Raw genomic sequence first — 16,963 nt, 5'->3', positions numbered from 1 at the left:
GCAGCCCTTACCCAAGGGTAAGGGGAAGAGTTTCCCCTTGCCTCCGGCTGAGCCACTCCTGGCCAGAAACCTGCTTTGAATGCAGCGCAAGCCTCCTGGCTTGCTTGCTCCAGCACGGGTTTGGATTGCGCCCTCAGACAGATAACAGGATGAGGGAATGGCTGGGGACAAAACTGGCCCATTCCATTGCTCCTTCCTGCTCCCTTATTCAAATGGGTTGCATGGCTGTCAACCTCACCTGCATTTCCAAATGTTGACATGCACTTCCAGATTGGGCAGATCATTGTGGAATGTAATGAAGGCTCTATCACCATGTTCTACTCCGTATTGGGCTACATTGGCAACCTGGCCACTGTCAGCTTTACTGTTGCTTTCTTAGCCAGAAAACGGCCTGACACCTTCAAGGAAGCCCAACTGATCACCTTCAGCATGCTGGTCTTTTGCAGTGTCTGGATCTCCTTTATTCCTGCCTACCTGAGCACAAAAGGGAAATACGTAATGGCCATGGAGGTCTTTGCCATCTTGGCCTCAACACTGCTTTGCCTGCCAGCATTTTTCTCCCCAAATGTTTCATTATTGTTCTGAGAAGAAATTGCAGCTCCAGGAAGGTCTTATCAGAGAGAAGAAATCAGTAAATGCATCTTCAGGCTAGAGAAGATGGGAATTATTGTTCTAAGAACAGATCTCAACACTGAGCAAGTGCTAATGGAGAAAAGGCATTCTTAAATCTAATTGTAAAATTATAGTTTTGCAAGTGTTTTTATAGATAGAGCCATACATTATGTGTAGTGGATCACAGTGCATCACATTGGTAACTCAGTTCTAGATCACTGCTTTGGAACGTGCATGGTGGGAGAGAGGTGATAAGTCATGTCCAAAGCAATAGTTCTGTCTCATGGGCAGCTATCCCATAATGTTGCAAGAAGAACATCAAACAGAACACTGGAACAATGGAATATATATTTCAAAGAGTCACAATGGTTGGGCATCTTCAGCATCACCAAAGGTTCCAAAGATCTGAGTCCAAGCGAAGGATCATCTTCCATGAAGGCCTTCCTTCAAACAAATAACCTTTTTCCAAGAAAAAGCTTCTTCTAGAAGAGGAAGGAAATCTCTGGATGCTGCCTACAGCTCAGTTGTACCCAACTCCCTGCACAGCAATGAAGCCAATGTACATTAACTGTGCATCAATGTGGCATTCGCTGCATCCCATAGGGGCCTCCTCGGGAGAATTTGTTCCCTTTCCCCAGATCAAGCCCATACTGGCCCAGTGGCTCAAGACTTTTCATTTTTCTACTACTTTGTGGACTCGTGCTTTGAGTGCTATTCTTTACATATTAAACAACTTGTATGTTGGTTCAGTAAACAAGGCTTGATAGGAACCTTGCAGGACTTAGGACGCAATCCTAACCCCTTATGTCCGTGCTTTTCAGCACTGGCATAGTAGTGCCAGTGGGTCATGTGCTGCATCCTGCAGTTGGGTGTCACTCACGGAGACCTCCTCAAATTACGGGAAAGTTTGTTCCCTGACCGCAGAGCTGCATTGCCCTTATGTCAGTGCTGGAACATGGTGATAGAGCCTTTGTTACATTCCACAATGATCTGCCCAGTCTGGGAGTGCATGTCAACATTTGGAAATGGAGGCAAGGTTGCCAGCCAGAGCGGGATGCTCCAACAATGCCACTGAGGCTACAACAATGTATTCTTCCAGTCAAGGGAATGCAAGGCCCTTTGCTCTTCCACCACTGTGATCAAGGAACAATGATTCAGCCTACAATCCACATGAGCAAGAGCCATTTTTCAGGAGTATGGTGATCCAGCACCACACACGATAAATGTTCATATCCTCCCAGACATGCAATGTGAGTCAGCTTTTCTTATTCAAGCTTCGTGAATAAGATTTTCACTGAAGAAAAGGATTTGGTTTTTGAGAAATTTAAGAACCAACTCACACATTATGCTCAATGCATAGACCAGTTGAATAGACCAGTTGTGTTTTTTTGTTTTTTTTTTGGTTGGGTTTGTTAAAATGGTGGGGGAAATCTGAAATGGAACAGAACTGTGGAAAATGGGTTAGGAGATTTGGAGAGAATTGTTTCCGCCTTTGTTCTGCTTCCAATCATGCCCTCAGTGCCAATGGAGCCATTTAAAGCTTTGATTATATTTAGAGCAGTAGTTCCCAAAGTGCTCCTTAGTAGGAGGGGATCTTCAAAGTGGGTGGAAGAATTTCAGCAACACAATCGCCAGGATACCACTGCTGCTATGGAAAGGGGGGGGGGTTCATGGTTTACCTGAAGCCAGCAGTATGGTCAGGGTGGTGCAGGGAGCCCCACGGACACCTCCGCATGGCTCCCCAAGACTGGAAAATTTAAAAAAAACATCATGATTGGAAGTCACTTCCAGTTTCACGATCGGAAATTGGAAGTGGCTTCTGATAACGTTTTATAAAAGTTTTCCAGGCTTAGGAAGCCCTGTCGAAGTGTCCCTGCACCTCCCAGACCCCATTGCTGTCTTCAGGTAAGCCAGGAACTCTTTCTGCAGCAACTGTGCTATCTTGGGGATTACATTGCTATAATCCCCCTGCCCCCGTCCCTTAAGGGGCCAGAACTAAGTGCTTCCCTGGCTGGTTTGGGAACCACTGATTTAGAGGGTGAGAACTTAAGCCAAACTATGGTGAAAACAAACTCCTAAGAAATACCCCAACAACTCCCTGCTGCATACCTGCTTTGTTTTATGCCCCTGGTTTTTTTTGTTGTTGTTTGTTTGTTTGTTTGTTTTTTAACCACTGGGTCACATTCTGAATTTAGAGTAATGTGATTTGGCCCTTTGGGTGAAACTAGATGAGATGCCGTAGCACTTCTTTGATAGGTTTGTCTGAGCTATACAAACTGAGTTGGGGGGGGGCAATACGGATTGAGATGATGACAAAGCACTCTGCCACCTGTCATGATCCCAATTCAGATCAACCCCCACTCTTTGTCTCATTCAGTTCTCAAAAACATGTATGTTTTTCATGTGGTATAGAGAATCTTGACCATCAGGGAGCTATTTACATACTCCATAATTATCCAAACCACTGTCATTTTTCTCCTTATACAGACAGCAACAAGTAACTAATCTGTATGAAAAATGTAGGTGGTTTTACTCTGAACTGCCACATAGTGCTGAATTGCTGCTCCATGGAGATGCAAAGATTCATCAGGCATCTCCCCAGTTGTTCATCACATAGACCAGTGTCTTTGAGCTGAATCCCTCCAAACACAGTTCTGTTTCTGTGTGGCTCCTAAGCGACATTCTTGCAACAATCCTACCAGAGGGGTAATTCAAGTACGAAACGGAGTTCAGGATGCAGGTGAGCAGCTGTGACTTGCTCATGAGCAGGGTTAGGCTTGCATTTGCAGCCCAGTGGTTGTTCCTGCTCCTGTTGTTTCTCCTTCTCCCTTCTCAGGCCTGCTGGGAAGTTATTACTGAATGTAATTTTGAAAAACGCCATGAAAAGAATCTGTATAGGCCAGGAGATACTATCATTGCCGGGGTCCTGTCTCTTATACGTCCTCTAAAGAATGCAGTCAACTTTCAGAAACTTCCAAATATGGAGGTACAAAGTTTTCTGTAAGTTGTTTATTGTTTGGTACCCATTAAGCTGGGGGATGAACACCTATGACACATTTGTTGAAGGAATGGTCACTTACAAATCTACCCTGGATCTACTGTTCAGATGGCAAAGGAATGTACCCAATTGCAAGTGCAATAAGGCAAAGTCATGTCTGTTATTGGTGGACTCACTATAGAATATGGCAACCAAATGTCCACCACCTTGACACACCCCAGATTTTCAAGCAAAGGTGTAGTACTTCCAATCTCTCCCTTTTCTTCTTCTCAAATGAACATGTTCACTCAACATGCAGAGTAGAGATTCATTTGCCTCTATCTTGTCACTTTTTTTTTCCTTTGCCTGCTTTTTCATTGTGTTGGGGGAGGTCTTCTGCGCACTAGTACATGTGGTAATAGTGACAACGTACTAGACATTCTCTGGATATCTAAGTCTCAGTTTTGATCTCGTTGCAGGCTGGAGCCTAAGGATTATCAGCATGTCCTGTCCTTCATGTTTGCCATTCAAGAGATCAATGGGAATCCCCATCTCCTGCCCAACATCACCTTGGGGATGAACATCTATGACAACCTTTTTGAAGGAATAGTCACATATGAGTCAATCGTGGATCTACTCTTCAAACTGCAAAGGAATGTACCCAACTACAAGTGTGATAATCAGGAGAATGTTTTGTCTGTCATTGGTGGACTCACTGTAGAATATATCATCCAAATGTACTCCATCTTGAGCCTCTACAAGATCCCCCAGGTATATTAACATGTATTTAGGCAGGGCTGAAGAATTGCTGCTGTTCATTTATCATTTTAGTTCTCCTAATGGCTGGTCAGGGGAGCATGACGGTTTCGCCAGGTTGGGCATTGACCAAGACCTCACAACGATCAGAAGGCCCATTTTGAAGGGCAGTTCCTGAAGCAATGGCAATGGTAATTTTCAAAATGCCAGTAGTGGGTTGGGGGATGCCAGTGTGAGGGTTTTGCTCCACAAGCCCCAGCAACCAGGTACTGATACTGTGTCCCTTAGCTGAACTTGTTATGGTACAGATGTGCCCCGGACCCAGCAGGGGATCTGTTCCGGACCCCCCCCCCGTGGATACCTGGGATTCACAGGTATAGCAGATAGCCCCCACCCCATGGAGGCTCCACTGCATGCCCTTTACACCTTTCAAACACTTACTAGGGAGAAAATCGATTTTCAGCCCAGTAATTTTTTTAAATGATGTAATGGGCACACGGGAAGGCACATGGGGGGTGGGGACCATTAAATGGTCCCCCGTGCACCATTAAACTATTTTAAAAAGTGACTGAATGCATATTCTTGCTTTTTTTAAATATAAATTTTATTGAGATTTTCACAATTCATTATATCTATAGTAGGTCCAAAACATCAAATTTCAATTCACTCATTACATTTCTACATATTTTTCTTTACTTCAATATAAATTCCAATATAAATTTCATTTCCACTCCCCCTTCCCTCCCCCCAGACTTCCCACAGCGTTTTAACCATTTATAATTTTATTCTTTTACCAAGATAAACTTTTGTTCATTATATAATTCTTATTAACATTCTAATAACCATAATGAACCCTTGACCTTCCAATTTTTCTCCAGGTAGGCTTTAAATTTATACCATTCCAAATGAAATTTCTCTAACATTTCTTCATTCAAACTTCTCGTAATTTTATCCATTTCCATCATATAAATCATCTTTTGTAGCCATTCGTCTATATCAGGCACTTTTTCTTGCTTCCAATACTTCCCATATATCATCCTTGCTGCTGTCACCATATACCATAATAAAGTTCTATCATTGACAACTATTTCCTCTAAGTTTAATCCTAGCAAAAACAATTCTGGACTCTTATGAATTGTGTATCTTAATACCTTCGTGACCTTAATACCTTAATACCTTAATACCTTCGTGATAAATATCTCTGACCAGAAATGCTTTGCTTTTTTACAAGTCCACCACATATGGTAGAAAGACCCTTCATGCTCATGACATTTCCAACATTTGTTAGATAACTTATTATTCATATTTGCTAGTTTTTTTGGAGTTAAGTACCACCTGTACATCATCTTATAACAGTTTTCATTTATATTATTGCTTATCAAGATCTTTAATGATTTCTTCCAAAGATGCTCCCAAGATGTCATCATTATTTCTTTATTTACATTCACTGCCCATTTCACCATTTGTACTTTTACAAGTTCATCTGCAGTGTACCATTCATTTATCAGTCTGTAGATCTTTGAAATTTGCTTTTTCTTTTCCCCCAGCAGTATCTCTTCTAGTTCAGAGATTTTTCCCCTAAAACCAACAGTTCTCTTATCTGCATCAAATAGATCTTTGATCTGTGTGTACCCAAACCAGTCGTACCTAAAAGTTAAGTCATCCTTTTTCTTTAACTCCACCTTCCCTCCCTCCATGTCCAAAATATCTTCTCCTTGAGAGGTTGATGTCGGTTTAATAACTTCCACTGGGACAATCCATAGCGGCTTTTTTTCTCCCAGACATTTTTTATATTTCTCCCAGACCATGTAAATACTTCTTCTTATGAAATGATGCATGAAATGTCCATCCATCTGTTTTTTCCCATACATCAAATATGCACGCCAACCAAAAATCTTGTCATGACCTTCTAAAGATAAAAGTTTTCTGTTTTTTAGATTTAACCATTCACTAAGCCATGACAAACAAACTGCGTCATAATATAACCTCAAATTTGGCAAATGAAATCCTCCTCTTTCTTTAGCATCACACAGCACCTTCATCTTAATTCTTGGTTTTTTCCCTGCCAACACAAAATTCAAAAGCTTCCTCTGCCAATGCTCAAACATTTTGAAGTCTCTAGCTATCGGTATTGTTTGTAAAAAGAAGAGGATTCTTGGTAACATGTTCATCTTAATCACAGAGATTCTACCTAGTAATGATAAATTCAACTTATTCCATCTTAACATATCCTTATCCTTATCAATTTGTTTCCACAGTTTTTCATAATTATTTTTATACAAATTTGTGTAAAAATGTCAGTAAGGATAAACAAAAAGATATAGAAAACCTGACTGAATGTGTAGTAGTGCAAAGAATGAAATATCTAGGTGTGGAGTTAACAATGAAGAATATAGATTTGTATGAACGCATGTTCTTGCTTAAATGTCTCTTGTGACTTTTCAGCGAGGCCTGAAGACCCTTCTGTTTAAACAATCCTTCTGAGTTCTCGACCTTTTTAACATCTTTTCAACATCTTTTAATATTTTTTACAGACCTGATTCTTTTGTGATTTGCTGCTCTATGCTCTTTTTGCCTGATTGCTTTTTATCTGACTGCTGTTTTTATGATATGTGTTAATATGCTTTTATCTGTTTTAAATTACGTTTTTAATCTGTTTTAACCTGTTGTAAGCCACCTTGAGTCCCTTCGGGGAGAAAGGTGGGGTAAAAATAAAGTAGTAGTAGTAGTAGTAGTAGTAGTAGTAGTAGTAATTATTATTATTATTATTATTATTATTATTATTATTATTATTATTATTATTATTATTAATGTGCTTGCTTTGCAGCCAGCAGGAAGGAAGGAACTGCAGTGAAGTCTTTCGATTGACCTCACTGGTGTTCTCTTAGCGTATACAAAGCAGTTGAAATGGTTAAAGGGAACACCACTAAAGGTCAGTAGAAAGACCTCACTGCAGTTCCTTCCTTCCTGCTGGCTGCCAATGCAACCTGTTTAAGCAAGAATGTGCACCCGATAAGTTTTTAAAACAGTTTAATTCGTGTGTGGGGGAGGTGAGGAGTGGGAAGGTCCTCCCGCCACATGTCCACTGCATCATTTTAAATAGTAACTGGGGCAAAAATCAGTTGGTTTGAGCAGGCTGATTTTTGCCCAGATAGCTTTTTAAAATGATTTAATGGACACACAGAGGGAGGGGGGTTCCCCCATATTTGCAGATACCTGAAACTGCAGATACAAGATCCACGTATATGGAGACCCCCGTACTTGAAATTTTCTGGTCTCCCACCGCTTGTCCCCCACACCAAAAACAGGCACTGGGGCTTCCACAGAGGGCACTGTTTCCCAGCCACTGCCACTCACTGTTTGCAGTGGTGACTAACCTGTTACACTGCACCCTTACATAGTTACACTGCACTAACCTGCACTGTTACAGCGCCACTGAGAGCTGTCCTTGAGCCTAGAGCAAGTCGCTTGATTGCCCCCTTCCTAAAATTTCCTACAAAGCAGATGTTACTACATTTTTAAAATAAGTTTTAAACTGAGAGTTTTAACTTATCATGAGCAAGATTTAATCTAAATGAAAACTTTTATCAGAATGTGATAATTTTTTTACTTTGAGTAGTGTTACTGCATGTCTTTTCTTCCACCTCAGCAAGGTCCTCATTTGCTTTTTCTTCTCACAATGCAAGGGCATTCAAGGACAGGCTTTCACTCTCTCCCTCAATGCTATGAGGAACTTTTTTGTTTTTGTTTTTTCTTTTTTCCTCTTTGTTCTTTTCTGTGTTCCAGATTTATATTTATACTCCATACCAGGGGTGTCCAAACTTTGGACAGGAGGGCCACATCATCTCTCTGACACTCTGTTGGGGGCCGGGAAAAAATAATTTACATTTAAAATTAGAATAAATTTACATAAATGAATATAGTAGAGATGGAACTTATATGAATAAATGAATGTGATAGGCCTTAATGCAATAAGGCCTATAAAAGACCTTTAGCGGTCTCTCCTTTTCTGCCACTGCTGCTTCTCAGATGTGAAACAGCAAGTAGTGGAGGGAGTAACTCAGCCTGCAGCTCGTGCTAGAGGTCAAACAGTCAGTCTTTGCAGTGAAAACAGTCACGTGTGGCTAGTGAGGTCTCCACAAATCTCTGGAGTACCAGAGGCTCATTTGAGACTAGGGACTCCCCATGGGTCGGATTGAGGATCCTTGAGGGTCACAAATGACCTTCAGGCCAGGGTTTGGGCACCCCTGCTCCATACTGTTAACAATGCCAAAACAGTTGCAAACTTGTTCCAAGGCTATGTGTTCTAGACACACACTAAACTAGAAGATGGGACAGAGCTGACTATTGGGACCAGGGAATTCTGTGAACTGAACTATTGGGGCCTAGATGTTCTGTTTTGCAGGTGTAAGGTTCTCTTTCCCATGGTGAAATTGCACTAATACACATTGATTGGTGCTTATGGAAATGGCCTGGGCTACACTGCGGCTCTAATTCATTTTCAGTGTGCTTCTATTCCCCCAATGCATTCTGGAAGAACTGCAGTTTGCTAAGGTACTGTTACAGCTACCCTTGATGAAGTACACTCTTCAGAACGCATTGGGGAAATAGAAGTGCATTGATAGTGCTTTCAAACTGTGGTGGAAATGCAACCCTGAATAAATGTGTTTTGTACTTTATGTCTAGTTATAGCCTAGTCCCTGGAAGCCCAGGCCTGACACTGGGATCCCCCCCCCCCGGCCTCACACTGCGGTACATCAAATTTTGCGATGGCCATAAGGTCCTGGGCCTTTTGTTTGGCCTGCAATGTGACAGGTCCATAGGATGGGCTATGAGTGGCTTTTCTGCCCAACCCTCCCACTTTCTTCATGCTGCCTTTCTTCACAGTTTGCATCTTTCACAGCCCAATCCTGAGCTGCCTGGGGTGCCCAGGCTCGGCAGCACCGAGAAGGGCTGCCGCCAGATCCTGCGCCTCCCAAGCTACTGCGGGAGGCGCCTCGGGAGAAGGGGACTTTCATCCCCTTCCCCCAAGTAAGGTAAGCAGCCCTGCAATGGGACTACTCACTTTACCACCAACCAAAAGGTCAGCGGTAAGATAAAGGCACTCTTGTAGGGCTCCGCACCCTACACGAGTGCCTTGAATCCTGTGGAGCGGAGCTCAGTGGACCCGCCTTCCTCCCTCCCCTGGCACGACTCCTGTCCGCCCCCCAGCATGCTTCCCCCGCCCTCTCTCAGCCCCCTGACGGCCTCCCCCTCCCCGGAACGCCTCCTCCCCACCCCGTCCCAGACCCCACTTAACGTGCAACGGCTTGGCAGTCCGGAAGACAGCCGAGCCACGGAAGCTGGGCGACTGCCCCGTGCTAGCCCAGCACCGGCCAGCGCCGGTGGCCTTACAATCCGTGCCGCTGAGCACAGGATTGGGCTCTCACTCCCCTATGTATTCTACATACTATGGATAAAAATGAGGAGTGGGAAACCTGAAAGTTTCTATATATTCTTAAAAAAGAAGCTGGAATGTTTTAAAAATTCATGACCTGAGTATTTTCTCAAAGCAAAGCTTTGGTCTGTAGCATCGACAATGAGTCACATGATATGATAACACCACTAACTAGGCATTTAAATCATGCCTATTTCCTTTGCATACAACTCATGGAGGGCAAGTGTTTTGTTTTTTAAAAATGGATATATGAACTACAGCAGTGAATAAAGCAACAGCTGAGTCAAGTACCGTAGTTACTAACATATTTAGGTGAGAATATCTTCAGTTAAACAGAGACAGAGTTCATATTCAAATAAAACCCAGAAACAAAAGTCTGCATCTTAACTTTGGAGGGAATCACATTGGTTTGGAGCAGGGGTGTCCTAAGTTTTTGGTAGGAGAGCCACATCGTCTCTCTGACACTGTGTTGGGGCCGGGGGAAAAAAGAATTAATTTACATTTAAAATTTGAATAAATTTACATCTGTTTACATAAATATATATTAAAGATGACCTTCTATGAATGAATGAAGGTCTTGCAATAGCTCAGGGCCTATAAAAGGCCTTGCACAAAGCAAGGCTGGCCTTTCCTTTGCTGCCGCTACTGCATCACAGATGTGAAACAGCAAGCAGTGGAGGGAGCCCTCATCCCACAGCTCATGCAAGAGGTCAAACAGTCGCCCTCATGCTGAGAGCAGTTGCCTTGGGCCAGTGTGGGCTCCAGCAAATCTCCGGAGGGCCAGAGGCACATTGGATACTGGGGGTTCACTGAGGGCCACATTGGGAGTCCTTGAGGGCTGCAAATGGCCCCAGGGCTGGGGTTTGGGCACCCCTGGTTTGGAGCAATGCAGTTAATTCTCAGAGATCTAATGAGTAGAGGTTTTTATTTTTTTGCAGATTTTTGTGTTTTCCAGAGTTAGAAGTGCAGAAAGCAGTGTTATGTGTTTTTTATTCAAAATTTACATGATGAATTATAATCACGTTAAAAGTGTATTAGGTATGTGATATAGGTGGTATCGTGGCAGCAGATGCAGCCTCAGTCATTACCCATGCACCGTCCATTAAATAATAAATAAAAATCAAATAAGGAGGGTTTTTTTTTGCAGATTTCTCTGTGTGTGTGTGTTGCAAAAATGAGGTGCAGAAAGCAATATTATGTATCTTTATTTTGCTATCCCTCTTTTCACCCACCTATACTAATGAGTCATATTTTCCCTATTAGCTCACCTATGGTGCATATGAAACTCCACCCACTGGACACCATTTCCCCTCTGTGTACTGGAATGCACCAAGGGAAGGGACTCTCCACACAGGGATAGTCCAGCTACTTCTGCATTTCAAATGGACCTGGATTGGCCTCATTGTGTCAGGTGATGAGAGCGGAGAAAGCTTTCTGAAGATCCTGACCCCTTTGTTTGCTCAGAACAGCATTTGTGTTGCCTTCCAGGAAAGGACTGGTGGAGACAGGAATGCTAATATGGATCGATACCTTGACAGTGTACGTAAAGTACACTCAACACTTCTATTGACTGAAGTCAGTGTGGTTATTGTCAGTGGGAATGCTCAGTCTCTGCGCGTTTTGGCAATAGCTTTATATTATGCTGAATTTATACAGAGGAACCACATAGGGATGGTTTGGATCACACCCCCTCAATGGGATTTTATCACCGAATTTGAAGCTAAGGGTTTCTGTTCAAAAACTTTCCATGGCACATTGTCTTTCTCAGATTCCACAGAAGTCGTGCCAGGATTCAAGGACTTCCTCCAGAACTTAAAGCCTGATAAATCCCTGTCACATTTCCTTTGTTTTTTCTTACAAAATGCTTTCAAATGTTGCCTTAATAAAAAAATAAAAGTTTGTGAACGCTGTACAGGAGAGATGAAGCTGGAGAGTTTGCCTGGGTCTCGGTTTGAGATGGAGATGAGTGGTCAGAGCTACCATATTTACAATGCTCTCTATGCTGTAGCACATGCTTTGCATGCCATAGGTGCATCCAGGAAAAGTGCAGTGCCAGACAGAGGCAAATACAAGCATTTGAATATTGAACCCTGGAAGGTACATTTCTAATATTATTGAATGACTTACAGGGCAATCTTGAGCATTTATCTGGGAGAAAGCTGCTACTGGGGTCACTGGGATGCATTTCTGAAGAATGGTGCTTAGAATTTCCTTGTTGTTGCGGATGAAATCATGTCCCCAGTCTCTAAGGCACATGAAACAGCTGCTTTGTGGAAGTTAAGCACATTTGCAGTTGTGACATTACCTCTTAGAAACTCCATCTATGCCACCTTGAGCTCCATAATAGGGAAGAAAAGGTAGGATATAAATGTCTGATGGCTGAAACCACATACAGAAACTTTCCACTGTATGTTGAGAACATGGTACATTGAAGCTATGTGAAACCAGATAGTGAAGCTGTTACCATGAATCTAGTGGAAAACCAGGAAAAGGTCAGGAAACCTAAGAACAGAGAACCAAATAAAAAGAGTTGCACAGTTTTGGAAATATTAGGTGATGATAAAGTGAGAAGGAAGATGAGGAAAAATTGCCAAACTGATTCTCGTAAAACTTCATGTCTAAAGAATATTTTGGAGGAAAGAAGTGCACTCAGTGGCAATGGACACACTGAGAGAAAGGGCTCTATGGTATAAATTGTTATACATCTATTCCCTCCCAACCTAGCTACACTCTCTCCTGAAAGACATCCACTTTAACAATGGTGCTGGGCATGAAGTTTGGTTTGCCAATGAGAAATTATCGTCCGGACTCGATATCAACAACTGGGTGACTTTCCCCAATCAGTCCTTTCTTAAGGTCCGAGTTGGAATGATTTCTCCAAGTCAGGAGTTCAGCATCACTGATGATACCGCTGTATGGAACAGCAAATTCAAGCAGGTAGAAATAAAACTCATTACTTAATGCACAGTGCTATCTGGGAGGTGGGGGGCATATCAGTGAATTCACTTATCTGAGGATTTAGTACCTATCTCCCCCATGCCCACATCCCCCGGGCCTCCCAATTCCTTATAAGGCATTACAAATTATCTCTTCCAGTTTCACACAGAAACCAGAAGCACCATTTTTTTTAACTGTCGGGCTTGGTCGCAGCGTGGCAGAGGCTGTGTATGGACATCTGCTGCCTCTGCTGGGCTCAGAGGACACTCCAGAGGCAAGGGGAGCTCCATGTCCCTCAGCTCCAGAGGGCGGGCGGTATTCCCTGGTATCTGCAGTTTTGGTCAACCATAGGGGGTTCTACCCTTGCAGATACCAGTGCACATCTGTACATGTTTACTTGGGAAAATATTCTCACTATGCTCAGTCGTGCTTAATTTCATGTAAAAGTATAGAATTGCAACCTTAAACTTGCAAGGGCTACTGTCTAGGCATTGTCGTATCACTGATTGAGTGTCTTCTGTTCATTGTCTGACTACCCTTATCCCCTATAGCTGGCAACATATGGGGTAATTTGAGTCCTCTCACAGCACAGGACTAGGTAGTAACCTTGGTCAACAGACAGTTTTTATTGAAAGGGACATAGAATGGAATTGAAGGTAATGAACACCCCAATTCTAACTAAATCCTCCCCCTGCCGATGCAGCCGTGCCAATGGAGCGCATGTGCTGTATCCTGTGGGGGAAGTAATGGAACTTTCTACAGTAATGGGCAAACATCTGCTGTACCATTGGGTATCCTCAGACCTGCACCACCTATTTCGTTGGTGCAAGTCCAAGGAGAGTACAGGAGAGAAGGGGAGACAGATTCGGGTTAGGATCCTGCATGCATCAGTGCTGCTGGGACCCACCCCTGTTCCACCACCTCCCTGCCCAGAAACTTCCCCATTCCTCCCCCTCCTGTTCCATTCTGCCCACTGCCACCCCACTGCCAGCTTCTCTTCACTGCCAGAAGTCGACTGTAATGCCCTCCAAAAGAAGTATAGACCTTTCAATAAATAAATACAAATAAGAGTTCTAAGGTAGCATCCACACAATAAAAGCTTGAAGTTTCACCAGAAAGAATAGATATATCATGAAATGGGAGCAACTGGATAAAGACTTAGATCAAAAGAATTATGAACAGAAGGATAAAATATTTTAACATGAGTATAAAACAAGGATTCTCAATCGGTGGTACGAAGACCACCAGTGGTTCACTGGGCTGTGTTGGGTGCTACGCGCAGCACCGTAATGGTAATTTCAAATGGTGGTAGGAGGCTCAGCCTGCTTCAGCTGGAGGTATTGCTCCAGCACACTGTTTTCACGTGCTTGAAAAAGCCCTCCCATCCATCCTGATCCTCTTACTGCCATTGGAAGCTCTTGTTGCGGTCTCCAAACCCAGATGTAACGGGCGATGTTCTCATCACCCGTTACTTCTGATGGTACTTCTGCTGAGAGCATTGGAGCAAGTGGTACTTCTGGGGAGCAGCACTGAGTAACACTGGTCTAAAGCATGGACAAGCACGGTCAGAAGATTTGTCACAGTGACTGCTCACAGTCAAACCTTTCCCTAATATTAAATAGGATGACTGTAACAATCAGAATCAAAGGTTTGCTTCAACCTGTCTGCTCCTTTTTATTGTTAGATACTGCCCCATTCAACGTGTGTTGAGAGCTGCCATGTTGGACACAGCAGGACAGTTCAAGAGGGGAAACCTGTTTGTTGCTATGACTGTACTCCTTGCCCAGAAGGCACGATTTCTAATCAAATTGGTGAGTAATGCTGCACAGATGTGCCTGCAGATATTTTTTAAATATTTATTTAATCTTCACTTGATATTACTTGTTTCTCTACACAAAACACTTGAATCAATTATGGGAAATAATCTTTAAGAGAGTCAATACTGCAGAAGGATGTTTTTGAAATCAACATGCCATATTTCTATTTAGCTGACATATGGAATTATATATTTCATTGGGCAAATGGCCAAATGTTATCCTTGGCTGGCCTACAGGGTGTGGCCACTGCACCATTGTCCTTAGCAGGTCTAATTTGATCTATGCCAGGCTCTTTGTCTTCAAGTGGGCCCGAGGGAGCATGTCATGGCCAAAAGAGGGCATAAGATATATGTGGCACTGCTGCTGTAGGTATCTGCCCTTAGCCCAGCCTCAGAATGTCCTGGCTCAGCTCTGATCCCCATCAATATCCTCCCCAGCATGCCCCAGAACAAGCCCGAGCAACGTACTGGCTTTGATGTGGGCAATCCATTGGTGCATGCCCAGGGCTGCCAGCCATTCACACTGGTGGACCTGGACCATGTGCTTGTGAAGACTGAGCCATAAACCACATTTTCAAATGTTGGTTTCCTTTCGGGGACACGAACCGCCCAATCCTATTGGTCCATTACACTGCCGGGATTCCTTAATGATGGAATACATCCTTAAATAAATAAGCATGTATAAATCAGCCAATTCAGCGGTGATGAATTCTGTGTAGGTTTGTGACCATTGCTAGTACTATACACATTTGAACTCCTCTTCCCCAGAGTTAGATACTATGCTATTTAATAAATTTTATTATCAGTCAACAAGCACCACATGAATGAATAGAGCTCTAGCGTAGTATAGTGCAGGTATTCATGTCCTGCCCTTCCTCTCCCCATCAGAAGGTAGTCAAGGTGGCTAACGGTGTTTCCTCCCCCCTATATATTGGTAGAATCCAAACATTAAGGTGGCGATTATGCCTCTCTGGCAGCTTTACCTCTTCACAGGAGAGTTGGTGTTTCACTACAAGAGGAAGGGGCACCGCTCCGTTTCAAATGGTGTTCTGCTTGTCCCTTACAGATGCAATTCATTGCATCAGATGCCCGGAAGAGGACTATCCAAACAAGAACCAAGACCAGTGCATTCCCAAAGTCATCACCTTCCTTTCCTACCAAGAGCCATTAGGGATGATTTTGGTTTCCCTGGTTATGTCCTTTGCTGTGGTCACAAGCCTGGTGATACTCACCTTTAGGAAGAACTGGAACACTCCCATTGTCAAAGCCAACAACAGGCAGCTCACCTGTGTTCTTCTTGGCTCCATCCTGTTTTGCTACCTTTCTTCCCTGCTCTTCATTGGCAAGCCTGGGAAGGTTTCCTGCCTTCTCAGGCAATCAGCTTTTGGCATTATTTTCTCTGTGGCTGTTTCTTGTGTGTTGGCAAAAACCATCACGGTGGTCCTGGCCTTCATGGCCACTCAGCCAGATAACAGGATGAGGAAATGGCTGGGGAAAAAAGTGGCTCATTCCATTGTTCTTTCCTGCTGCCTTATTCAAATGGGTATTTGCATTGCATGGCTGTCAACCTCACCTCCATTTCCAGATGTTGACATGCACTCCCAGACTGGGCAGATCATTGTGCAATGTAATGAAGGTTCAATCACCATGTTTTACTCTGTACTGGGCTACATTGGCATCCTGGCTACTGTCAGTTTTATTGTTGCTTTCTTAGCCAGAAAACTGCCTGACACTTTCAATGAAGCCAAACTGATCACCTTCAGCATGTTGGTCTTTTGCAGTGTCTGGATCTCCTTTATTCCTGCCTACCTGAGCACCAAGGGGAAATATGTAGTGGCCGTGGAGGTCTTTGCCATCTTGGCCTCCAACACTGCATTGCTTGCCTGTATCTTTCTCCCCAAATGTTACATTATTGCCCTTGGAACCGAGTACAATTCCAAGAAGCTGTTAACAGAAGGAAGAAAGCATTAAACTGAATTGGGAGTCTGTAGGTGTTGTATGATTTTTCTATATGTCAGTTGTGCACAAAACAGCACACAACTGTTTTAAAAAACTTAACCTTAAAGGTATGCTTTGAAACTTGCATGTTGGAACTATTTCAGAAGCAACAGTTGTATCTCATGTGCTCCTATCCAGAGATAGTTTTGATAATAGATTATAGCAGTGGGTCAGTGGTCCCAAACTGGTGCGTTGCAACCTGATTTTTGGCCTGTGATGATCAGATAACTAATTGCCTTAAACCCTGGGGCTGTTCAAAAATCAGACTCTAACTGTAGCTGCTAATTACCCTGTAAAGCGCTCGGCTCCTGCAGTTTGTAAGCATGTTTAACTATAAGGAGATAAGTGTTTGAAGATCTTTTTTCCTAATTATTATTAATAATTAAAATATTATTTCTTACTAAATCTCCTTTTTCAGAGTCTGTTAAAC

The 16,963-nt window shown here is 43.1% G+C and overlaps 1 protein-coding gene across 1 annotated transcript; it reads left to right on the top strand.

Annotated features, from left to right (window-relative positions):
• The first annotated feature begins 258 nt into the window (after window positions 1-258).
• LOC136653055 (vomeronasal type-2 receptor 26-like) lies at window positions 259-16,506 on the top strand. The gene is made up of 5 exons (XM_066629980.1): window positions 259-495; window positions 3,449-3,612; window positions 4,069-4,360; window positions 14,404-14,530; window positions 15,602-16,506. Exons 1-5 carry the CDS (start codon window positions 259-261, stop codon window positions 16,504-16,506), a joined length of 1,725 nt encoding a protein of 574 aa, XP_066486077.1.
• Window positions 16,507-16,963: the final 457 nt, after the last annotated feature.

The sequence above is a fragment of the Tiliqua scincoides genome, chromosome 5 (genome assembly GCF_035046505.1).
Source record: "Tiliqua scincoides isolate rTilSci1 chromosome 5, rTilSci1.hap2, whole genome shotgun sequence".
NCBI lineage: Eukaryota > Metazoa > Chordata > Lepidosauria > Squamata > Scincidae > Tiliqua > Tiliqua scincoides.
Note: the sequence above shows the minus strand (reverse complement) of the source record. Positions and strands in the feature narration are given on the sequence as shown.